Below are 22867 nucleotides of genomic sequence, written 5' to 3'. Positions count from 1 at the left end.
AAAAAAAAAAAGTTATGACTTTCAGTACCTACCTCAAGAATGTAAAAACAGGGGGATATATGTCATCCTCTGTTCATTGTTGCACCATGTACAATAGTAAAGGTAGGGAAACAACCTAAGTGCCCAGTGATAGCAGAGTGGATTAAGAAGATGTGTTGTACATATAGGTAATGGGATACTACTTAGCTATAAAAAAAAACAAAAGCGAACCTTTTCATCTGCAACGACATGGATGGAATTGGAGGAGATTATATTAAGTGAAATAAATTAGATGTGGAATTCATGTGAAACATAGAGAAAATAATGGAAGTAACAACGCTAAATAAAACAAAGCTTAGAAATATGACTGCAGAATTGAGGCTACTGGAGAGGTGGGGCAGGGACCCAGTGGTCTGTGGAAAAAAACTACGGGGTGCTTCAGTGGTAGTTGCAGAATGGCGACATATCTATTCCCCTAAGTCTTGTCGTACAGTGAAACGGTTACCTCAAAATAAATAAATAAGTCATGTTATAGCTTTGGCGATTTAGACAACTTCCAGAAACACGCCAAATTAGACTAATATAAATGGATGTCTCATCCACCCTCTACAGTAGACACATGGAGATGCGAGATGAACTATAAGAGTTTATTTTCATTGCCAAATTTCAAAAATAAAAAGAGAAATCCCCAGATGTTAGAAATGGAAAAGAATTAAAAAATTCAAGTCTGTAGAGGTGATGCAACTTAGCAGCACACCGCAACTGTAGAGTTAGCACTAGATCCTGTGCGCTAAGGCCGGGTCCCCACTGTATACTAAAAGGGTATTTGCTAGGGCATCAGTTCAGGCTTAGCCGGTTGAAAACCCTGGAACCAAGCCCCCTGTTAAAGCTCTGATGTTGGAAACTCTGCCCTCTTCCATGAAAAGGAAACTGGAGAAACTATACCCCAGAGTTAGAGAAGTCACAAGGAAATGGATGACGAGGACTTGGGTGGGTAAAAATGGCACTCTTGAGAAATAGAAACCCAATCTTTGCCAAATGCATATGGGGGGTTAAATCTACTCTACCTGTATGTGTAGGCACCTACTGAGATAAATTAACATAAAAATTGGTCCAGACCATTAAAATTCTTTGGTTAGGGCTGAAGGAAGACCTATTAAAATTCTTAGGTTTAGGCTGAAGCAAATCCAAAATAGCTCTATAGGGATGCTTAACAACCCGGGGCTTGTAGAATCTGCTAGAAAAAAAAAACAACCTCTGAAGAATGTGGTTTTGTTGGAGGAGTGACCCAGTGTGGATGAGTCCCCAGTCGCCTTCCCACAAGGACACCAAGACAAATAGAACAGCAACTCCATGCCTGGTGTTCTGGCCAGTGGCAGGAGGGTGGTGAGGAGGAAATGGAGCAGCCATGAGAATTTACAAGCTGGGACACACATGGTCTGTGCTCTTCTTGTCATGGTGGATGGCTAAGTGAGCTCCAGCTCCAGGTTTGCTCTCAGCCAGGCTTCTGGTGTTTGCCCACAGGCCTCATCAGACTCTTCCTGCTAGCAACTGTCTGCTCCAGTGTCTCCTCGCCAGGCTGGCTGCCATCTCCTATGGGCTCCCCCTTCTCTCCAGGGCTGTGCTCCCTGGGCAGCCGCCATCTTTTGGCCGGGAGTCTGCAACATGGGCACTCTCTGGGGTAGTGTAAGAGTTGCTCCTTGGCTCCTGGTCCGTGGCACAGAGGAGCTTGCAGGCTCCATTGTGCCCCCAGTCCTAGATGCATAACCTCAGCCCAGGTTGGTTTTCTAATACCGACCAAGTTTGAAATCAGCAGACCAGAAAACCATAAAAGGCTTGGTAGCCGGCAGCTTGAGATGGACTTGTCAGGACACTGTCTCCTGGTAAGACTTTTGGATTCTGCTTTCAGATCTTCACTGTTACTTCCAATTGTGGGAATGCTGCTTATGATTTTGGCATGACTGGCACTGCTACCTAGAGCCACACACTGCTCTTTGATCCTTGACATTGCCCGTGACTGCTGCCGACTGGTACTTCTGGTCTGTGCCTGGCCACCTCTCGGAGCTGTCTGGTATCACTATGGGCTGTCCACTGATTCTGATCGTCTAGCACCACTGCCTGATGGCTGCTCCTGCCTCCCACAGGGCTGGCACCACCTTCCATTGCTGTCGCCTCTGGCATTCTCTCATCTGGCTTCTGGATAAGCACTATTGGCTGTGCAGTGTGGCCTCAGCAGTGCCACCTGTGATCAACTCCAGCTCCCACTGTGAAGTGGGTCCTGGTCTATTGACTAGTGTGCCACCAGCTCCAGGCTCTCATCAAAGGGACAATGCCATTGTGTACGAGCAGCTTTGGTTCAGACTACTGGACACTGTGGACACTATCTGGGGAGGCCAAATGGCCACTTGTGGCCTTAGAAACTTTCCTTTTCCTTATCTCTTCCACCCCTCTCATATAAACCCTGACACTATTATATGCTACTTTTCAGTAGTGTCCTTGCAAGTGCACGGGTGAGGACTTTGCCATGACATTGCCCAGGTTGGTATGGTTTCAGTAGAACAGATCACATTCAGCCTATAAATTTCCTCTTGTCTTATTCCATGCAAATAAATTCTGTTGTTGTTTCTCCCCATTTGTCTGCTTTCAAGTCATATCCTGTAGTTACAAGTGTGCAGGCAAGAGTCATACTATTTCTTTCAGGTTTACTCAGCTTCAGTTACAAAAAGTGACAAACCAAGAGAAGAAAGAAATGACCAAAGTGGAAAATCGGCAAACCCAATAAGCTACAAAGAATAAAAATAGAACCATCTGAAAGAGATTATGGATTAGGGTGATTAGAGTTTAGAGAAGGAACTGGAGTCATAAAAAAAAAAAAAAAGAACAGAATAGTGTGATGGGAAAAGAGCTGGAGATTTGAAAAAAGAGCCCTGTAGGACTTCCAGAAATGAAAATGTACTCACTAAAATTAAGAACATAAAGAATGAATTAAACTATATATCAGACCTAGCTGAAGAAGGAATTAGACATTGAAGGAAATCACACAAAATGGAGTAAAATGACAGGAAGATTAAAAAAACCTGAACAAACTTTAAGGGGTAAAAAGGATAAAAAAAAAAGTCAAGAACATGTGTAATAGGAGTTCCAGAAAGATTGAATAGAGGGAACAGTGGGAAATCGTTGTTAAAAATATTATAGTTGTATTAGTCATAATTCTCCAGGGTAACAGAACCAGTGTATGTGTGTATAATTTCTATATTTATAGCATATAAACACACATATTACATACAGATACATATTTTTCCTCCATAATGCATCAGTTAATTTCTTAACTTGTATTACAATTTTGTTATCATTTATTCTCTTGAGGTTATGCATACTCCTATATTTTTATTTATTTTCTTTTTTAAAATTTATTGATTTATGCATACAAGAATTGGGGTACAGGCCAGAGGTGTGTGTGTGGTGTGAGAGGATTCACCAGAGACAGAGTGGGGAGCAGAACAAACAGATCCACTGAAATACATTGCTAAGGGGTAAGACAGGAGACGTCTGCCACGTCACTTGGTCACTTCCCTGGCTGGGGATCAAACTCGTGCTGCAGTGGCTGCAGATAGCTTCATAGTGCTGTGCTTTAACCTATTGCACCACCAGGCAGGGCCCACTCCTATATCTTTATGTAGAACTACTACAGAATGGTGCCTTAATGGACACCTCTCCCCACCTCCACTATTAGTGATGTCACACAGGCAACTTGATTATGCCCCAGAAATCAACAAATGTTACGAATCAGGGCTCCCCTATTCTCTTCTACAGTAAAGCTGGTTGCTAAACACATGCATATATATGTTACATATAAATATATACCTTATATAATATATATTTATATGAGGATAAACATATTTTAAATCTTTTTCTTTATAAATATGTTTTCATGTACTTTTATGTAAAGTGATTAATTAGGATTTGGTTCATGCAATTATGGTAGCTGACACGTCCCAAGAGTTGTAGTTGGCAAGCTGGAGACCCGTGAGACCCAACAATATAGCTCCAGTCCAAGTCTGATGGCCTGAGAACCGAGAAAGCTGACGGTGTAAGTTCCAGTCCCAAGAGCTGCTGATGTTTCAGTTTGAGTGTGAAGGCAGGAAAAGACAGATGTCCCAGTTCAGTCAGGGAGAAGGGGTTCTGTCTTTTCTTTTATTCAGGCCTGATTGGATGAGGGCCACCCACACGAGGTTAGCAATCTGCTACATGATTCTACTGATGTAAATGTTAATCTCATCCAAAAACACTCTCCCAGACACACACAGGATAAAGTTTGGCTAAATATCTAGGCAACCCCCATGGTCCAATCAAGTGGACACATAAAATCAACCAAAGGCTGATAATTCTCTGAAATTGAAGAAGCATACACAAGGCAATAAAGAATTTCATAACTATTCATACCCTGTTGAACCTGCAAACCCACAAGGCAAAGAGAAAAATAGAAAAGCCCTCCATGAAAAGGGACAGATTACCAAAAGCGACATTAGCTATACATTGCCTTCTCATCAGCAATGATGGAAACCAAAAGAGAGGAGGAGGATATTTGCAAAGTTTTAAAAGAATGTAAACCTCAAACCAGAATTCTGTATAGCTAAAATCATAAGTGAGTCAAATTTTCAGGCAAGCAACACAAACAATGGATGAAAGAATGCTAATGGGTATACCTTAGTAAGAAGAAAATCCAATCCAGAAAGAAATGAGATGCAAGGAGGGGATGTGAGGTGTTAGAGCCAGTTTGTATCAGCTCAGAGAGCTAGTTGTTAAAATTTCAGGAATTCTGAGAACTAGTTGTTACATAGTTATTACTAAAAATTAAATTATATACACTTACAATTAAATGAATTATTTTTTAAAATCAAGGTACAATGCATCGCTTCTTACATTACTACAATTTTTACATTATCTTTGTCTCAAGTTTATTCATCTCCTGTATTTATATGGCATAACTGTTACCTGACAGGGAAAGGGCATCCCCAAACCCTCAAATCTGCCCACTCTTTTTTTTTTTTTAAGATTTATTTATTTATTCATACAGAACTGGGTTATAGGCCAGAGATGCGGAGGGTGAGAGGATTCACCAGAGACAGAGTGGGGAGCAGAACAGGTAGATTGAGGAAGTACACTGCTGAGGGGAGCAGCGGGCGGGTCAGGAGAGGTCTGCCACGCCATGTGGTCAACTCCTGGGCAGGCGGGAATTGAACTCATGCGGAAGTGGTTTCAGCTTCTTAGTGCAGTGCTTTAACCCGCTGCGCCACCAGGGAGGGCCCTCTGCCCACTCTTAATAGCTTCTGTCACCTGCTGCATCAAGACAAAACATACCGTGGTACAGAAAACATTCAGTGGAAAGGAACTTTAATACAACTAGCGTGCAAAACAGGAAAGGGGGAAAATGTGGAATAATATAGTTTGCAAATCAAGCACTGAAAGTTACCCAGCCCCTTGCGGGTAAATACTAACAAGCTTGGCCCAAAGCAGGACCACTGGTGGGGATTCATAGGAAAGGAGCAGAAACAGCCAGACAAGTCTGGAAGGAAAATCAAAATCAAGATTAAGATCAACACTGCCATAGTCAACCTCCTCAAGGGTCTCTCACCAACATCTGTTTCAACCAGTCCAGGGCCAAGAAACAAGAGCCGCTTCTTCACATGTCTCTTTGCTCCATTTGCCTCCTCCAGGTCTTCTGGCCTCCATCCTGCTCCCTTCCTTCCCCAGTCTCCCTTCCAGCTTCTCCTCCCCACTCAGCTCCACCCGCCCTGGGGTGAAAGAGGGAACCTTGAGACTCTCCTTTTCCTGGGGACCACTTAGAATTGTGTTCTACTGTGCATCTTCCCTTTTTTTTTAATTTTTTTAAAAAAGATTTGTTTATACATATAGAACTGGAAAGAGGTGCAGGTGGGGGTGGGAGTAAGAGGATTTACCAGAGACAGCGTGGGGAGCAGAGCACTGAAATACACTGCTGAGGGGAGCAGTGGGCGGGTCAGGAGAGGTCTGCTGTGCCATGTGGGTCACATCCCTGGCTGGGAATCAAATTCGTGGGGCAGTGGCTGCGAATAGCTTCATGGTACTGTGCTTTAACCTGCTGCACCACCAAGGAAGGTCCACAATAATAGACTTTAAGGCAAAATGCATGTTTACAGATAGAATATTACTGTAATGACAAAAAGGACAGTTCATCCATATGATAAAATGACCCAGAACCTCTCTATACCAACTGGAAGCATTGGCTTCAAGTCTATGACATAATTACAAGGTGAAATGGAAAAATCCATATGGCAGAGAATTTGAACATCTTCCTGAGTGGCTGATAGAGTAACTGACCAAATATTTATTTTTAAATAGAAGGTTTGAATAACATTACCATCAAGTTATTTTCTTTCTCAATCCAGACTTACATTCCTAGGCCTTGAGCATCCCTCTTCCCTGTTACTGTATATGAGTCAGTGCCAAGCCCTCATGAGCTCTCACTGTACGACAGGTTGGTTCTACGCCAACACCCCTTCATCCCGTAACTAGTTCTTTGGCACAGGCTGTAGATGCTTCTTGCTAGAACCATTGTAGTTGTCTCCTAATTGGCCTCCCTGTATTTGTGGAGGATTGCCCAAATGACATATGTTTCAATAGTTTCATTTAAATGCTCTAAATTTTATCTAGGTCAGACCAAAGGTACTATAATATTTCAGCCACAGTGGATCACTTTTACTAAACTGAGTTCTGGCCTGAAGATATTGGTTTCTTTGAGAGATGTAAAGACAAAATTCTGAGAAATTCCCTCTGGAGCATATATTATTCCAGGCATACATAGTATCTTCTTTATGAGGAATCTTGAGGGGAAATATTCTGCAATCTGTACTTCCAGTTCATATGTAGTTTATGGACATGAAATCATGTAACTGATATTTACACTTTGCTAAGGTCACTGTAAAACTCAAGCAAAATCTGCTGTCCACTTTTAACAAGCATATATAATAAGAGTATTTATTAAATGCTTGGTCAGAACCAAATATTATTCTAAAAGCTTTATGTGTATGAATCCATTTAACCCTCATCTCATCCCAATGATATAGGACCATTGTGGTCCTTACTTTAAGATGAGGAAATTGAGACCCAGAAAGGTTACATAATGGCCCAGAATATGCAACTACTAAGAAAAAGAACCAGAATTTGAACCCGGGCAGTCAGGTTACAGAGTCCATACTCTTAACCCTGTATATTACCTCTTTTAATTTTAAACGAGGCATGCCTGTGTGCTATAATAACCTCCAGCTCTCTACTAGTTTCCTATACTTATATTGTTACCTATGGCAAAAATTTGGTAATATGGCCTTGATTTATCTTCCCACTTGATGCAGCTAAAAATCTGAACAAAATATAGGAAACAGTGGTTCTTAATACATTGGATATCAGGTACCTAAAGACAGTGAGAAACAGAAACAGAAAACAAGTGAGGTAAATCTTAAGATTGCATCTACCTAACTCCTGGAGAGGGTTTCTAAGCCATGGTACAAAGGGTATCAACACAGGGGAGCCCAATAGTTTCCCTGTGTCGAGAAGTTGGAACGAGGAGTTTGAGAAGGTCAAGGTGACCAGAGTTCACAGGGAAGAATACCAAAGAAAGTACGCATAGAAAGAGAGTTCTGGCTATCCCTGGTAAGTATCCCCCTTGAGGCTTCAGCAACTAAACTGTTTCAGGTCAGAGAAGGAACCACACAAAAAGGTTAGAAGGAACAATTCTCAGAGATCATAAAGATCCAGTTCACATTCCCAACATTCAGAATTACAAGGCATTTTTCACAAGGTGACAGGTGGAATTTTCATAAATACTGGGGCAAAATTAGCCTTGTGCTAATGTTCTGCTCCATCTAACAAAGATTAAAAGTAATACTGAAAAGATGTTTCAAAAAAGTCAGAGGATACATCAGAAGGACCATAAAGAGGAGAAAAATTACCCAATTGAAACTGGCCAAGATAGCTGATATAAATGTCTTTTGTGATCAAACAGCTGAAACAAGACTAATCTTACTAAGCAGATAGAAAAACAATCCAAACCCCAGTAGCAACCAATACATTCAATGCCTATAACTTGGTTTCTTTCTTTCTTTTTTTCTTTTAAGATTTATTTGTTTATGCATACAAGAACTTGGGTACAGGTCAGAGGTGTGGGGAGTGAAAGGATTCACCAGAGACAGAGTAGGGAGCAGAGTAGGCAGACAGACTGAAATACACTGCTGAGGGGAGCAGCAGGCAAGATAGGAGAGGTCTGTTGTGCCATATGGGTCAGCTCCCTGGCCAGGGATAGAATAGTGCAGCAGTGGCTGCGGATACTTCATAGAGCCACTGTGCCTTAACCCATTGTGCCAGGAGGGAGGGCCCCATAACTTGGTTTCTTAATACTATTATTCTCCAATAAAACGAAATCATATGTAGAAATGGTTGATTGCAGATCTGAAACAGGGAAAATAAGATGATCTTGGAAGATGTTGCAGTATCAGAAAGCAAGGAAGTGTTAAAAAAAAAAGAATGGGATCAAAGAGATACAAAAATCAACTTTGCAAAGCATCTAATGGCAGAAGCTGAGACAACTTCAACAATAAAATAATATTATATTGCATTATAATCTAAAATATAAATAATTACGCATATGTCTAAATTATTAAATAAATCAATTGGAACAAAAGGTAACCCTTCCATATAGAAGAATTCCAAATAGTATGAATATACTCCCTGTATCTAGGAGGCTAAACTCAATCACGCCTCTGAACTTAGTGACTTATGTCCAAAGAATGAGTTTGGAAAAGGAAAATGAGAAGCTTCACAGCAAGAAAACTTAGCAAAACAACCTTAGCCAAAGTGATTAAAGATAACATCATTGAGTCCTAATGAAAGCTCCCAAATAAATGCTTGTATATTGCTTCAAAAAAAGAAGAAATTGGCCCTTCCTGTGGCGCAGCGGGTCAAAGCGCTGCACTGAGAAGCTAAAGCCACTTCCGCATGAGTTCGATTCCCGCCTGCCCTGGAGGTGACCACATGGCGCGGCAGACCTCTCCTGACCCGCCCGCTGCTCCCCTCAGCAGTGTACTTCATCGATCTACCTGTTCTGCTCCCCACTCTGTCTCTGGTGAATCCTCTCACCCTTCGCATCTCTGGCCTGTACCCCAGTTCTGTATGTACAAATAAATAAATCTTTAAAAAAAAAATGAAGAAAGTTACTATCACCACTGATGTTAAGTGGATATTATGTACTCTCTAACTTGATGAAATAAGGACATTTTTCTTTATGTTATTCTTTTGCAAACTCACTAACTCCAGTCTACACAGGAGAAAAACATCAGATACACCCAAATTAAGGAATATTCTACACAATACATGCCCAATACTCGTCAAAACTTTCAAGGTCATGAAAAACAAGAAAAGACTGAGGAACTGCCAAGAGTTAAAACAGACTAAGAAGACATAACAACTAAGTAAAACTTGATCTCTTTTGTTCATTCCTGGAATAGAAAGAAGACACTAATGAGAAACTATTAATAACGTGTAGGGTTTGGTTAATAATAATGTACCAATGCTGGTATCTTAGTTTTGATAAGCATAACACAGAAATATACTAACAGCAGGGGAAACTCAAAGTGGGTAAGGGACATTTGGGAATGTTCAATACTAATTAAAATTATTCTAAAATTAAAAATCTATTTAAAAGATAAAGGTTTTAGAGAAAAATATTTGTGATGAAAAATGGGATAAACATAGATTAGACATCTCAGAAAAAGGGATTAGTAAAATCGAATACACACATATATTCATAAAAACTACACATTCATAAAACTATACTATTCATAAAAAATACACAGAGGGAAAAAAGACAGAAAAAAATGAACAGAGCCTCAATTATCTGTGGGGCAATTTCAAGCAGCCTAATACACATGTAACAGCAGTCCCTGAAAGTAGAAGGGGCAGGAAAATAATTTGAAGAAATAATCGTCATAAACTTTATACATTCTTTTAAAGATTTATTTATTTATGCATATAAGAACTGGGGTACAAGCAAGAGGTGTGGGTGGTAAGAGGATTCATCAGAAACAGAGTAGGGAACAGAACAGGCAGACAGACTGAAACACATTGCTGAGGGGAGCAGCTGACGGGTCAGGAGAGGTCTGTAGCACCATGTGGGTCACCTCCCTGTCTGGGGATCTGGATAGCTTCATAGTGCTGTACTTTAACCCCTTGTGCCACTAGGAAAGCCCAGGGTGCAGGGGCAGTGAGAGGATTCACCAGAGACAGAGTGGGAAGCAGAACAGGCTGACTGATGAAGCACACTGCTGAGGGGAGCAGTGGGCGGGTCAGGAGAGGTCTGCTGCTCCATGTGGATCACCTCCAGGGCGGGGATCAAACTCATGTTGAAGTGGCTTTAGCTTCTTAGTGCTGTGCTTTAACCCACTGCACCACCAGGGAGGGCTCCCAATTTTCTAAATTTGATGAAAACTTTAGGGCCACAAATCTAAGAAACTCAATGAACCTCAAACAGGAAATATGAAGAGAACTACACAAGGGTATTGCTTACTTAGCTTACTTGCTTATTGCTACAGTTAGCAATAAAGAAAATGTCTTCAGAGAAGCAAGAGAAAACAGCATACAGGGGAACAAAGAGATCAATTACAGAAGTCTTTTATCAGAAGCAATATAAACCAGAAGATAGCAGAGAAAAATCTCCCCTCAGCAGTGTATTTCAATGCAGCTGCCTATTCTGCTCCCCACCCTGTCTCTGGTGAATCCTCTCACTGCCCCTGCACCTCTGGCCTGTACCCCAGTTCTGAATGCATAAATAAAAAAAATAAATCTTAGGGGAAAAAAGCGAAATATTAATCCTTGAAATGGTAGAAAATATTTGCAAATAATATGTCTGATAAGGGTAGTCTATAGAATATGTAACTCTTACAACTCAACAACAGATGTACAAACCAAATCCATTGGCAATGGATTTGAATAGATCTTTCTTTTAAGATTTATCCATGACCAAAAAATATGAAAGGATGTTCAAAATCATTGGACATTAAGGAAACATAAGTCAAAATGAAATACTTCATACTCATTTGCATAGATGTAGTTTTTAAAAGGTGGGGGGAGGTTAAAAAATTGTTGGTGAGGTAAAAAGTGTTGGTGAGAACATGGAGAACTTAGAACTCTCATTTCATCATTGCTGGCAGGAATGCAAAGTGGTTCAGCTTCCACAGAAGTTTGGTGGTTCCTCAATTTGTTAAATAGAATTACCATGTGACCCAACACCACTCTTGAGTATACTCTTAAGAGAACTAAAAACTGGTGCTCAACACAAAAGTTGTACAAATATGTCTGTGGTGGGACTATACTTAAGAGTCAACAGGTAGAAACAACCCAAATATCCAAAATGGATAAACATGGAATATCTGTACAACGGAATTATTATTTAGCCCTACAAGGAATGAAATACTGAAAATGCCCTGCTGTGATGAATCTTGAAATTATGCAAAGTAAAAGGAACTAGGCACAGAAGGCCACATAGTGCATAATTCCGTTTATATGAATTACAGAATAGCTAAATCCAAAGACAGGATGTAGGTGAGTGATGGTTAGGGGCTGCCAGCAGGAGTGGAATGGATAGTCACTGTTTCATGAACACAAGTATTTCCTTTAGAAGCGATGAAAATGTTCTGGAACTTGATAAGCAGTGATGGTTGTACAACACTGTTTAAATTCACCACTTAAAAATGGTTAAAGTGAGGGCCCTCGCTGGTGGCGCAGCAGGTTAGAGCACAGCACTAAGAAGCTTAAGCCACTTCCGCATGAGTTTGATCCCTGCCTGCCCCGGAGGAGATCCACATGGCGAGGCAGACCTCTCCTGACCCACACTGCTCCCCTCAGCAGTGTACTTTGTAGACCTGCCTGTTCTGTACCCCACTCTGTCTCTGGTGAATCCTCTCACCCTCTGCATCTCTGGCCTGTACCCCAGTTCTGTATGAATAAATAAATTTTTAAAAAAATGGTTGAAGTGGTGAATTGTTATATGAATTTTACTATCATAAAAAAAGCAATTGCCCTAAGTCTATTCTTTCATTCAGCTATCAAACATTTGTTGAACAGTTCCAGGTAAGCTTTATTCTGGCTGTAGTTAATACAGAGGATATTCAGATGTGGTCTTGGCTTTCGAGGAGTTCATAGGCTGGTAGAAGAGGAAAAACATTCCGCAAGCAATTAAGTTGAGTATTCTAGTGACCTTGACATGAGAATCTGCATTGCACCTGGGGGGTAGCTGTATCATCTGGTGGGGTAGAGAGGCAGTTATCAGCAATGGAAAGTCTGAGGCTTGAGTGCTGGGTGGGAGTCTGCCAGGTTACTGGTAGCAGGGAGGGAGTCTTGGCAGCAGAGATAACTTGAGTAAGCACCAAAAGTCGGGGCCAGAGAGCCTCTGGTTTTCAACAAACTCCAAACCATAGAGCACACCTGCATAGAGTGCATCTGTAGTAGTGCAGAGGATGGACTTCAGGACATGGGGTAGCAGGTGGGGGCCATATTATGCAGGGACAGTAGCTGACACTTAGAAATATTAGAATGATATACACCTGGCTGCACTTAAGGGTCAAAGTTAGTGTGACTCCATCACTGGGCCAGCTGGTGACTGGCTGGTACTGCTAGTCCCCAATGGACAGTGTTCAGGGACATGATCTAGAATTTATATTCCCCAACTTAAGTATTCTATTTTAAATTATTTTATTTTGCATTTGAATCCTACTTTTCCTTTTCTTGGGCTGCCTCTGTTTTCCTGTTTTAAGTATGTTGCTATGGAAATGTCATGACACAGTATAGCAGCATTTACAAGTGAAGTGTAAAGGATTTTCAGAACATCTAGAAACACAAGTCTAGGGCTTAGGAATATAAGCCTTAATGATGTGATAGCATTCAGGCCTTCAGACATGGTGTCCCAAATACAAACACACCCAGAAATTTGAGACAACATAGAGGAGATAGTTGAGAACTTTATTAGGATTTATGTGCCCAGATTTTTAAGATGAGAAATATTAAAAACACAAAACACACTTCTTGGGAAGAACATCTGGAAAAAAGAAATGACAAAATGCCAGCTTATACTTATGAAAAACACATCTGGAAGGACCAGAGGCCTGGATACCCCAGGGAAACTTGGAAAAACCTTTGTACCACTTCCTATGCCATAAATATGTTCTCTAAAAATTGCATGCAAATCAACTCTTGGTAAATCATACTTATCAAATGTAAGGGTGCCTGCTACTTTAACAGTATGTTAAGGAAGTATACTTTAGGAAATTATTACCAAAGGAGTAATGGGAAAAAAACTCATGGGACTGAGTGAAATTCAAGGTCTTTCATTATTATCCTGCTTCTGCCATTAAGACGTGTGATTCAAGAAAATTCACTCAACCTCCTGGACCATTTTTTTTTTCCATCAAATCTGGGTTGTAATTTTGAATTTTCACTTATTTGGTTTTTAGAGCAAGGATACTGGGCCACAGCCCAAGGTCCAGTTTCTTCTGAGAGGCACTACTGTAGAGTAAAGCCTTGTGGACAGAGCGTGGAGCCCTTTTAAATAAGAGGAGCCAGGGTGGTACAGCCAGCAGACCCCCGACCCCTGATCTGTATACTGCATCTTCATACAGGACTTTCTCATTCTCAGTCACCTAAGGGTGATGATTCCAACCTTTTTGATTTCCAAGCTCTTTAGAGCTGTCCTTCCGGAAAGAATGTTGCTGGTAGAAGCCTAGTCTTGGTGGTCTTTCTACTGCTGGTTCCTTCCCTAGCCCACGGGGAGTGAGTGGGGGGTACCGCCAAAGGGCAAGGGCTGTACCTTCTGTGCCCAGACCCAGGTCTGAGGGAATTCAGTATGACTATTCATTTGATGTTTTTGAAGGGGCACACTGAGGCAGAGATGGGTGTGGGGAAACACCTGAATCGTAGGGCTCAACTTTTGGCTGCTTCTTTAAATATTTCTGAACTTTCTAATTTTTATGATGGACCAAAAAAGCCTCACAAAACACAAGCTTTAAACACTTTCTTTCTTGGCTTTCTGTCAATGTTCTGACGTTCCTTAAATAATGCAAACTTTGCCCTGTTCTCCAATGTTTGGAATAGGATATAGGCCACTCACCTTTTCTATTAGAGAAAGTCAATAGTCTCCTAGTCTCTTTTGCTTAATAGCAATGACACTAGGCATTTGTCTTTGTGGACCTAATGCCTGCCATCTAGACCTAGGCAAGGAATCCTGCCAACTGGCTTCAAAGAAAGGCTGTCAGTGTTTACACTGTTACTACATTCAATTATCTGCCATGCAGGAAGCACAAAACCTAACTGTAAGAATTCTTCTGCATTCTTAAACAGCACATTTTGTACTTTTTTTTTTTAACATTTATTTATGTATATAAAACTGGGGTACAGGCAAGAGGGACAGGGCACAGGGAGCAGAACAGGCAGACCGATGGAAGTACACTGTTGAGGGGAGCAGCAGGCCGGTGAGGATAGGTCAGCTGCACCATGTGGGTCACCTCCGTGCCGGAGATCGAACTCACGCTGAAGCAGCTGCGTATCACTTGCAATGCTGTGCTTTAACCCCTTGCACCACCAGGGAGGGCCAGAATTCTTCTGTATTCTTGGAGCAAAAATAAGTTTAGGCCTCATTAACTGGCCAGACACAGAATGCAATGGGTCAGGCTTTTTGCCAATTACTACGGATTTGTAGAGTCATTCAGGAGCTGTTAGGAATATGAAAGCAAAGGGATCACCATCTATTTAGTACCATATGCCAGGCCCTGTGCTGCCAGCTCATGTACTCTGTTTAATGTAATCCTCACATCTGACCGTCACTATCTAACATCTGTATTTTTACTCATTTTTCCTATTTTTTGTCTGTCTCCCCCACTTAGGGGTATGCCCATGTGAAAGAACATTTTCTTTTGTCTTGTTCACTGCTACATCCTCAGTCCCTGGGACACTTTCACATACCCATACGCACTCAAGAAATATTTATGGAATGAGGAAAACAACTCTATGAGGAAGGAATTACTATTCAACTTTTATAGGTAAGAAAACCAAGGCCCTCAGAGGGCACAAATGAACTCCACAAAATTGCATGGAGGAGAACTAAGTTTCTTTCTTTCTTTCTTTTTTTTAAAGATTTATTTATTTATTCGTACAGAACTGGGGTACAGGCCAGAGGTGCCGAGGGTGAGAGGATTCACCAGAGACAGAGTGGGGAGCAGAACAGGCAGATCTACGAAGTACACTGCTGAAGGGAGCAGCGGGTGGGTCAGGAGAGGTCTGCCTCGCCATGTGGTCACCTCCGGGGCAGGCGGGGATCAAACTCATGCGGAAGTGGCTTAAGCTTCTTTGTGCTGTGTTTTAACCCGCTGCGCCACCAGGGAGGGCCCCACTAAGTTTCTTTTTGTTGTCTCTTCCACAGACCAAGTGACATAGCCTTAGATGCAGATTAAGAAGAGCTCTTCCAGCTTGACAAATCTTCAGTGTACATGCCTACAGAACATGTATTTCTGTTGCGTGCTCATTTGGAAGTTGGAAATTTTACCAAGCAGATATATTTGGTAAATATGTTTATATTTTAATAAACATTTTACTAAAGCAACAATAAAGTACACATTTTCCCCAGCACAATTTCATCTCCTGACCTGCATTATCTACATCATTTCACACTTCAAAATTCCCTAACATGATTACTCTTCAGAAAGAAATAAAAAGAACCGCAACTCTGGCCACCAAGAAAATAACATTTGCGATGCTTAGAGTTAAGTTACAGCATTAAGATGACTAACGCTATGCACGCGGTATTCTCAAGCAACGTACAAATATCCCCATGTATATCCGTGCTGCTTGAGAGTCCCAGTATGTGAGGAGGCAGACTTGGCACATAAAAAGCCCTTCTTATCCTAACGAAATTATATGGAAAGCTCAAGGATTCTTCAGAGAGCCAGCTGTAATACAATCCATCTTGAGAATATTCCTTTTGTATGAGAGAATGTAAGAATGAAATCCAAAGGCTAACTGTACCCAAGGGAGTATTTCATCTCCTTTCCCATTTCTCAGGATACACTTGACTCCACACACTCCCACCTACCTGGGATTATACCACAGGAGTAGCCACTCGTGGACTTCTCTGGTCACAGACCCTGTCCCTGGTAGCATTCCTGTCACCAACACTTATTGCACAGTCTCCATGTCCCACCAGTCTTGCCACATGTTGGTGTTGTTTTATTTTGGCAATCAATATGTTGGAGGAATTTTTTTTAAAGAAACAGGAAAATTAAAAAAAAAATACCACAACACGTTACACAGTTAGTTTATCCTTTCTATCATTTTAAAAACATTTCTGAATTATATACACCACTTTGTATATCACTCCTTTTTATTTAACATCACAAGCATTTTGCCATGTGGTTTTAACCCTGCACAAACGTTAATTATCATGGCTGTGTAGTCTATTGTGTAGTCATAATTTATTTGACCAATTTTCTACTGCTGGACTGCTTGATTGTAAAGCATAAATTTGCCCACATTTTAGACTATTTCTTTAGGACAGATTCCCAGAAGTGGAATTAGAGGATCAGAAGATATAAACATTTTTAAAGCTCCTGATAGATACTGCCAAATTGCTTTTCAGAAAGCTGTTGCCAATTTACACTTCCAGCATTGCCAGTGTGTTTTTCTACCAACACAAATCTATCTAAAGCATAATAAAATGTAAATGGAACATACAGTCCTCAAATTATTAATGCAGTTGGAGAGGGATCATGAGCAAGTAAAGAGGCCTGTGGGAAAGGTCACACCTATCTCCAGGTAAGCGCTTTACAATGAGTTAGTGTGAGCACATGGAACAGAAGTTTTGTGAGCATGAAGATAACATAACTAGATTTCGGACTGTCAAATCTAAGATCACTGTCTGTTTTGTCCATTGCTGTGCCTTAGCATATGGACAGTGCCTGGCACATATAGTCACTCAATAAAAATTTGTTAAATCAACACATCTTTCAAGATGCAAGCTTTTCAGCAGCTGTAGGAATCAGTCACTCCTGGGTTCAAGGGAAAAGTAACTGGCTGGATTAAACACTCTACTGAAGGTCTGTTCGGTCCAGAGAGTCTATTTCATTTTAGGAATATCATTTTAATTGAAGGTGACACAGTATGGTTTTTTAGAGGAAAACAAGTAAAAACAATTAAAAGCTGCAAATATATATAGTACAACATATATTTAGAGTCTAAATATAGTATAATTCAGTGAATCTGTCACCTCCATAGCAGTCATTTCCAGAGGTGAAAACAGGCTTCTTCAAATGCTGCCTAAGAGCAAGGCAGTTTTAGAACCACCTTAGTTCATTCTGTTATTGCTGGTTGCAACTTGGCACCATTTGCGGATTTTCAAAGTTGTTCTTGAGCTATGACAAGGGCATGTACTAGGTAGTGGCTTATGGAATATCATTATTTGTAAAAAACAGCATAAAACTCATTTTATGAACCAGAATATGTCAAGGTAAAATAGTCAATCATTCAGCTCTGGCACCATAAAGTTCCCTTCAATATTTCACAATTTCTACATAGTAAATTGTCAGGCATTGCCAGATCTATTTGGCATTAAGAATGTTATTGATGGAAAAAGATCAATGATCTGTCATTTTATATCCACCCTTTATGTACAAGAGAACAGGGACTGGCAAACTATGCCCAAAGACCAAACCTAGCCCACCATCTGTTTTTCCACGATGTAAAAACTAAGAAGTTTAAGCACAGCTTTTCACATTTTTCAAATGGTTGAAAAAACATAAAAATATTTTGTGACATGTGACGATTATATGAAATTCAAATTCCAAAATCCATAAATAAGTTTTATTAGGGGCACAGTCAAGCTCATCTGTTTCCATAGGAGCTAGGTCTGCAATAAAATATTGAGTAGTTACAACGGAATGTATGGCCCACATAGCTCAAGACATTTCCGTTACAGAAAAAGTTGCTGACCCATTCACTACGCCCAAGTGGGTCCCTAGAAGTACTGGTTTCCCACCATAGAATTTTTGTTTCTGGATATTAATACCAGGAAAAGGGGAATGCATTGGAGACAGTGTTTGCAAGGACTTGACAAGGCAGAGGCTGGAGAAGACAAAGTGTGCCTCAGGTAGCATATAAAAAGCCTGGAAAAATCTGGGAGGTCTGACCCAATAAGAACAGGTTAGAGGATACAGGGTTACATACACAACAAACAGGAGTTTTTACTAATTGAGCCACCGGGCACCCCAGGGAGACTCAGTGCCAAGGAGCCTACCGAGAACTGGTGACAATGATACCTGCATATAGCAGGCTGCCTGGGCAGGGTATGTGGTGCTGTGACAGATGATTCCCCAACAGTACCCCACTCCTGTAAGATGTCAAGTCATCAGCACCCAGCTTTAGCCAAGTTAATGCAATGGCAACTTTGAACTCCAAATCACCGAAAAACAGATCTGAAAAGATGGCTTAGAAAACAGCTCTAGGTAGGTTTCCCCCTAATTACACTGTTAACGGTAATTGATATGGAAAAGCTTTTTGAGTATTGTCAGACTTAAAAAATAGCCGATCGAGTCATATTAATAAGAATGTTCTGCTTTTGGATAGTGGTGAAAACCCGAATCTTTGAAAAACTTTCCTGAGTCCTGAGTACCAGAGATTACCAAACCTCTCCTTAAGAACTGGTAACACTGATTGCCTCTGGGAAATGGAACCCATGGTGGCCAAAAGCAGGATTTTTTTTTTTCCCTTCCTGTATTCCCTTTTATAAAATAAACCAAGAAAGCTTTCCCCCACATCACCCCAATCAGTTTCATAACAGGAAGGCAGGGCTAGAGAAGACAACTTCCTGAGTTCAAGAGGAGAGCTGGGAGAGGTGTCCAAAAATCAGAGGAGAAAGGTGTCACCGGGTGGAAAAACACCAGTGTCTAAAAATAGCTATTGGAAGAAGGTGTGGCCCAGAGCCAGAAAACAAAGCACCAGAGGAGTAAGAGCAAACAGGTGGAGAATAAACTGAGAGGAGCCTGAGAAAGGTCAAGGACAAGAGTCGGCTGCAGGATGCATGGCAGGATCCCTTGGGCTACACCGGCAGGAGCCCAAGAGGCTTGGGCTGCTACATGCAGGCCCAGTAAGAAACCAGGTTTGGGGGGTGGGACCTTAGCGGTGCTGTTCTGTAAGAGCTCTTTCGTTTGCTCTGGTGCTAAGCAGCCATGTGTGAATGGTTTGCTCTGGATGAAGTCTGGATAGTAATTTTGCTTGCCCCAAATCCAGGGTTTATTATAATGTCACTGAATATTTTCTGAGAACCTTACAAATGGGCCATGAGTTCAGGTAGTCGTTCAACTTACCTGAGTGGCAAGATAGTAAATCTAAGATCTAAGGTAGTCAATCAAGTCTTTTTCATTCTAGCTACTTGGATTCACTCCCTATCACCTGCTTCCTGTAGCTCTGTGTTAGCCCTGTCTGGTACCCTACACTCCATCACAGGCTTTGGCATCTTTGGCAGGGTTAGTCAAGGTCTGTTTATAGGACAGTAATAAATGCAGAACTAAGTACTCTCAGGACCTTTGTTCTGTAATGTGTTGGAAAAGAGGTCTATAGGTAGGATGCTGGTGTAGGCCTGGCCCAGAATTATATAGCCTGGCCCAGAATTATGAGCCCGAGTAAGGATTACTGTGAGGTTCTGCTGCAACGTTGCAATAGCCAGAAGTGGGGGACTTGTTCCAGAAGTACAGTGTCCCTGGTGGTTAGTACTTATGGGAAAACTTGCACCTCACCTTGTTTAAGAAGTCATATTGGTCCTGAAATGGAATGCCTGGAAATTGCTAAGTAGGTAGAAGTCTGTTAGCTATTGCTTAGCTTAAGAGTATTCTTGCATAGTAACTTTGATTTGTGCCTCAAAACTGACAGGTATTAGTGAAGAACATGTGATTTACCAAAGTGGGTATAAAGTGAAGGAACAGAACTAAAAGTATCTTTGTTGACTCTACTATCCACCAATATTGTTTACTTCCTTACTAGTTAAATGACAGGAGCGGTTATGGGCAAAAACCCTTGAGTAAAACATAGACATTAGCTAATCCTATGAAAAGCTGTTTCTGTCCACCTCTCACACCCCTCCTGACACCCCGGCCAGGCATTCTGAGATGTTTCTAGTCAGTCGTATGACTTGGTACCTACTTGGGAAAGTTCTGTTCAGTAAATCATGGCAGAAAGAGAGAAAGAGATAAAGGACAGTGAACTTGTAGAAACTGCTTTTTTGGAGGTTTGATTGGAAAATTAGATATTCAAGTAAGAGCATTATTATAAACCTATACACAGACTCAGGGGAAGCAAAAGGTAAACTACTGGCATATAACTGGGAGCAGAGAAGAGAAACTTATCCCAAGTCATTCACCTTCAGCAACACCATTATGCGCCTCTTTGGACTTTGCTATTTTAGCCAAAAATGCTGCTGTCCCACCTGCCTGGGAAGTTTCCCTAATTTCCTAGTCCCTTGTCTCATTCTTCCTTTTGGATTCAGTTCAGAATCACCTCATTCACGAAGTCCCAAAGCCCTTGGCGATCTTCTGTCATAACTTTATACATTGTCAATGCCCAGCAGTGTTCTAAAAACTGCAGGTGCTCACATAACACCTGACAATGCTGGTGTTAGTTACTAAAAACAGGCCACCATCCGGGAATCAGCACACAGGCCACAACTCCCTTAATTTAGAATCTAGTGTCACCTGGTCCTCCTCCCTACACGTCACAATCTGGGTCTGAGTCCCTGGTTTCTATTTCTAGGACCAGATCCTCCTCTTCCAGCAGAGGGGATACCTAAATGACTAGGGGCTCAAAGCACAGGATTAGAATGAAAAAAAGCCCAGGTCTCAGTGAGAGATAGGTCAGTGAGAAATCAGTATTGGTGGCCAACACCTGGGGCCTGAGGGGGGGTCCTTAAATCATCTGGGTTGCAGCAGCCCTAAGTTTTGTTTACTCTATCAGTCAGCATGCCCCTGCCTTTCATGCCACACCTCAGCCCTGACTGTGAAGCAGACTGGAATTGCAGGTCTTCTTTTGGGGTCCTCCCAGAAGATTGGGGTCACGGCACAGAGAGGTCCTGTCCCCACCTCACACAGCCACAAATCCCTGAGGCAGAATGCTGAGACAAAGGAGCAGGGCTGCCACAAGCTAAAGTCTGGGTAGTCAAGAGATCCAAACGAATTAACAGAAATCAAGAACAAACAAGTACCAGACATTAACAGCCAAACGTTCTTCAAAGTTGTGGAGAATGGGAAGGAAGACCGCCCAGGAGTCCCATAAAGAATAAGAAGGATGCCCGTGACATGTAGGAAGGAGTGGTAGAGAGGACTGGAAATAGATGAGCAGCAAACACAGGTACCTAGCAGTGAGTCAGCTTCCTAGTTTGAGTTCACCTATCTCACCAAGGTATGAACCAATCCTGACCTGCCTTGGTGGGCAGGCTTGCTGAAGATGGAGTATGCAGAAGCTGGCTGGCAGAGCAGTGGATTCTGGGGTGGGATACAGACAGAGATGCTTCCCCTCCAGCCTGGCAATGGACACGACTCCAAGTTCCAGAACTTGTTACCTTTTTCTTTAGACAAGAACTAATTTTCCTCGTTTCCTTTGAAAGACCAGACTGAAAGTGAAGTTTTCCACCTTTCGGATCAGCCCTCAAAACACCTGACAAAACTTTGGCTGAAACTTTCCTCATCTTCAAGTTTTCTTTCAAAATGAGTCTAACAGTTTCTTTATCTAAATTTAACTCTTCAGCCATCATCCTCACTGTTAACTGCCTGTTTGAACAAACCAAGTCCTTGACCTTTTGGATATTTTCATCTGTTCGGTGGGTAACAGGACGACCGCTTCGGGCATCATCTCGAACATCTTCCCGTCCTTCTTTAAACCTTTTGTACCAGTCAAAAACTCTGGCCCTTGACATGACGTCACTCCCATAAGCTTCTTTTAAGAGATGATGGGTCTCACTTGCAGACTTGTTCAATTTCACGCAAAATTTGATGCTGATCCTTTGTTCTAGATAGCGGTCGCTCATTTTGCTATTTAACACTGGAACATTAACAGGACACAATGGTGAAGGGAAGACAGAGGACCAATCTCTACAGAGCTGCTGGTGGAATCATGTCGCTGTTTTTGCTCCTCTGGAAGCCTCACCAAGGGGCATTGATTCTGAGCCGCTAATGGGGACAAAGAGTAGCTGCAAAGTCGGGGGAAATGGAATCTGCGACTCAGGTGTGCGTCCAACTCGTGTAAGCAAAATGCCCGGGGTGCAAATCCGTCACCAAGCAAGGTCGTCCCGAATCTACGGCCTTTAAGAGTGTATGGAGACTTCTGCAATAGCGGCCTAAGTGGTGGCTAATGAAGCAAGCAAGAGGAGGCAACGTCGATGCAACGTGCAACCTCGCCCTAGATGTGCAGAAAGCCGCGCACGCCAAACCTACCAGAACAGCTCCGGGCTGGCCCGCTCTAGTCCCGGGAGACACGCCCGCATGCGCAATTCCTCCGCCTCGCTGGGAAGGCCGCGCGCAGGCGCACTGCGGTCACCCGCGCCAGGCCCCGCCTCCAGCTCGCCACACCCGGGAGGCCGCGCTAATTTGCGCGTGCCCGCCTTTGGAGAAGTCGGCGGAAAGGAAGGGGCGGGGGAAGAAGGCAGAGGGAAGAGAGGGCACCCCCGGGCGCCAGGGTGCATTGTGGGAAGGAGGCGGCAGCGTCCCGGGCGGGCGGGAGGTGCACCAGCGGCGGCGGCAGCGGTAAATCCTCCCGGCCGCTCACAGCACTGTGG

The 22867-nt window shown here is 42.2% G+C and overlaps 1 protein-coding gene across 3 annotated transcripts; it reads right to left on the bottom strand.

Moving 5' to 3' along the window:
* Positions 1-5249: 5249 nt before the first annotated feature.
* Positions 5250-22565, bottom strand: LOC101628388 (putative uncharacterized protein FLJ37770). Of its 3 annotated transcripts, none has more exons than XR_001145489.1 (2): positions 16148-22565; positions 5250-5319 (listed from the first exon to the last, which is right to left on the bottom strand). XR_001145489.1 is itself a non-coding variant. In XM_004683218.2 (2 exons), exons 1-2 carry the CDS (start codon positions 22118-22120, stop codon positions 14765-14767), a joined length of 636 nt encoding a protein of 211 aa, XP_004683275.2. In that variant the 5' UTR covers positions 22121-22565; the 3' UTR covers positions 14626-14764. The 3 variants fall into 3 exon arrangements, 1 of the variants encoding a protein (XP_004683275.2); XR_001145488.1 differs by lacking the exon at positions 5250-5319 and adding an exon at positions 14626-14771; XM_004683218.2 differs by lacking the exon at positions 5250-5319 and adding an exon at positions 14626-14771 and having other exon boundaries at positions 21492-22565.
* Positions 22566-22867: the final 302 nt, after the last annotated feature.

The sequence above is a fragment of the Condylura cristata genome, unplaced genomic scaffold (genome assembly GCF_000260355.1).
Source record: "Condylura cristata isolate star-nosed mole 26May11 unplaced genomic scaffold, ConCri1.0 scaffold00015, whole genome shotgun sequence".
NCBI lineage: Eukaryota > Metazoa > Chordata > Mammalia > Eulipotyphla > Talpidae > Condylura > Condylura cristata.
This window is presented reverse-complemented; position numbering and strand designations above follow the sequence as displayed.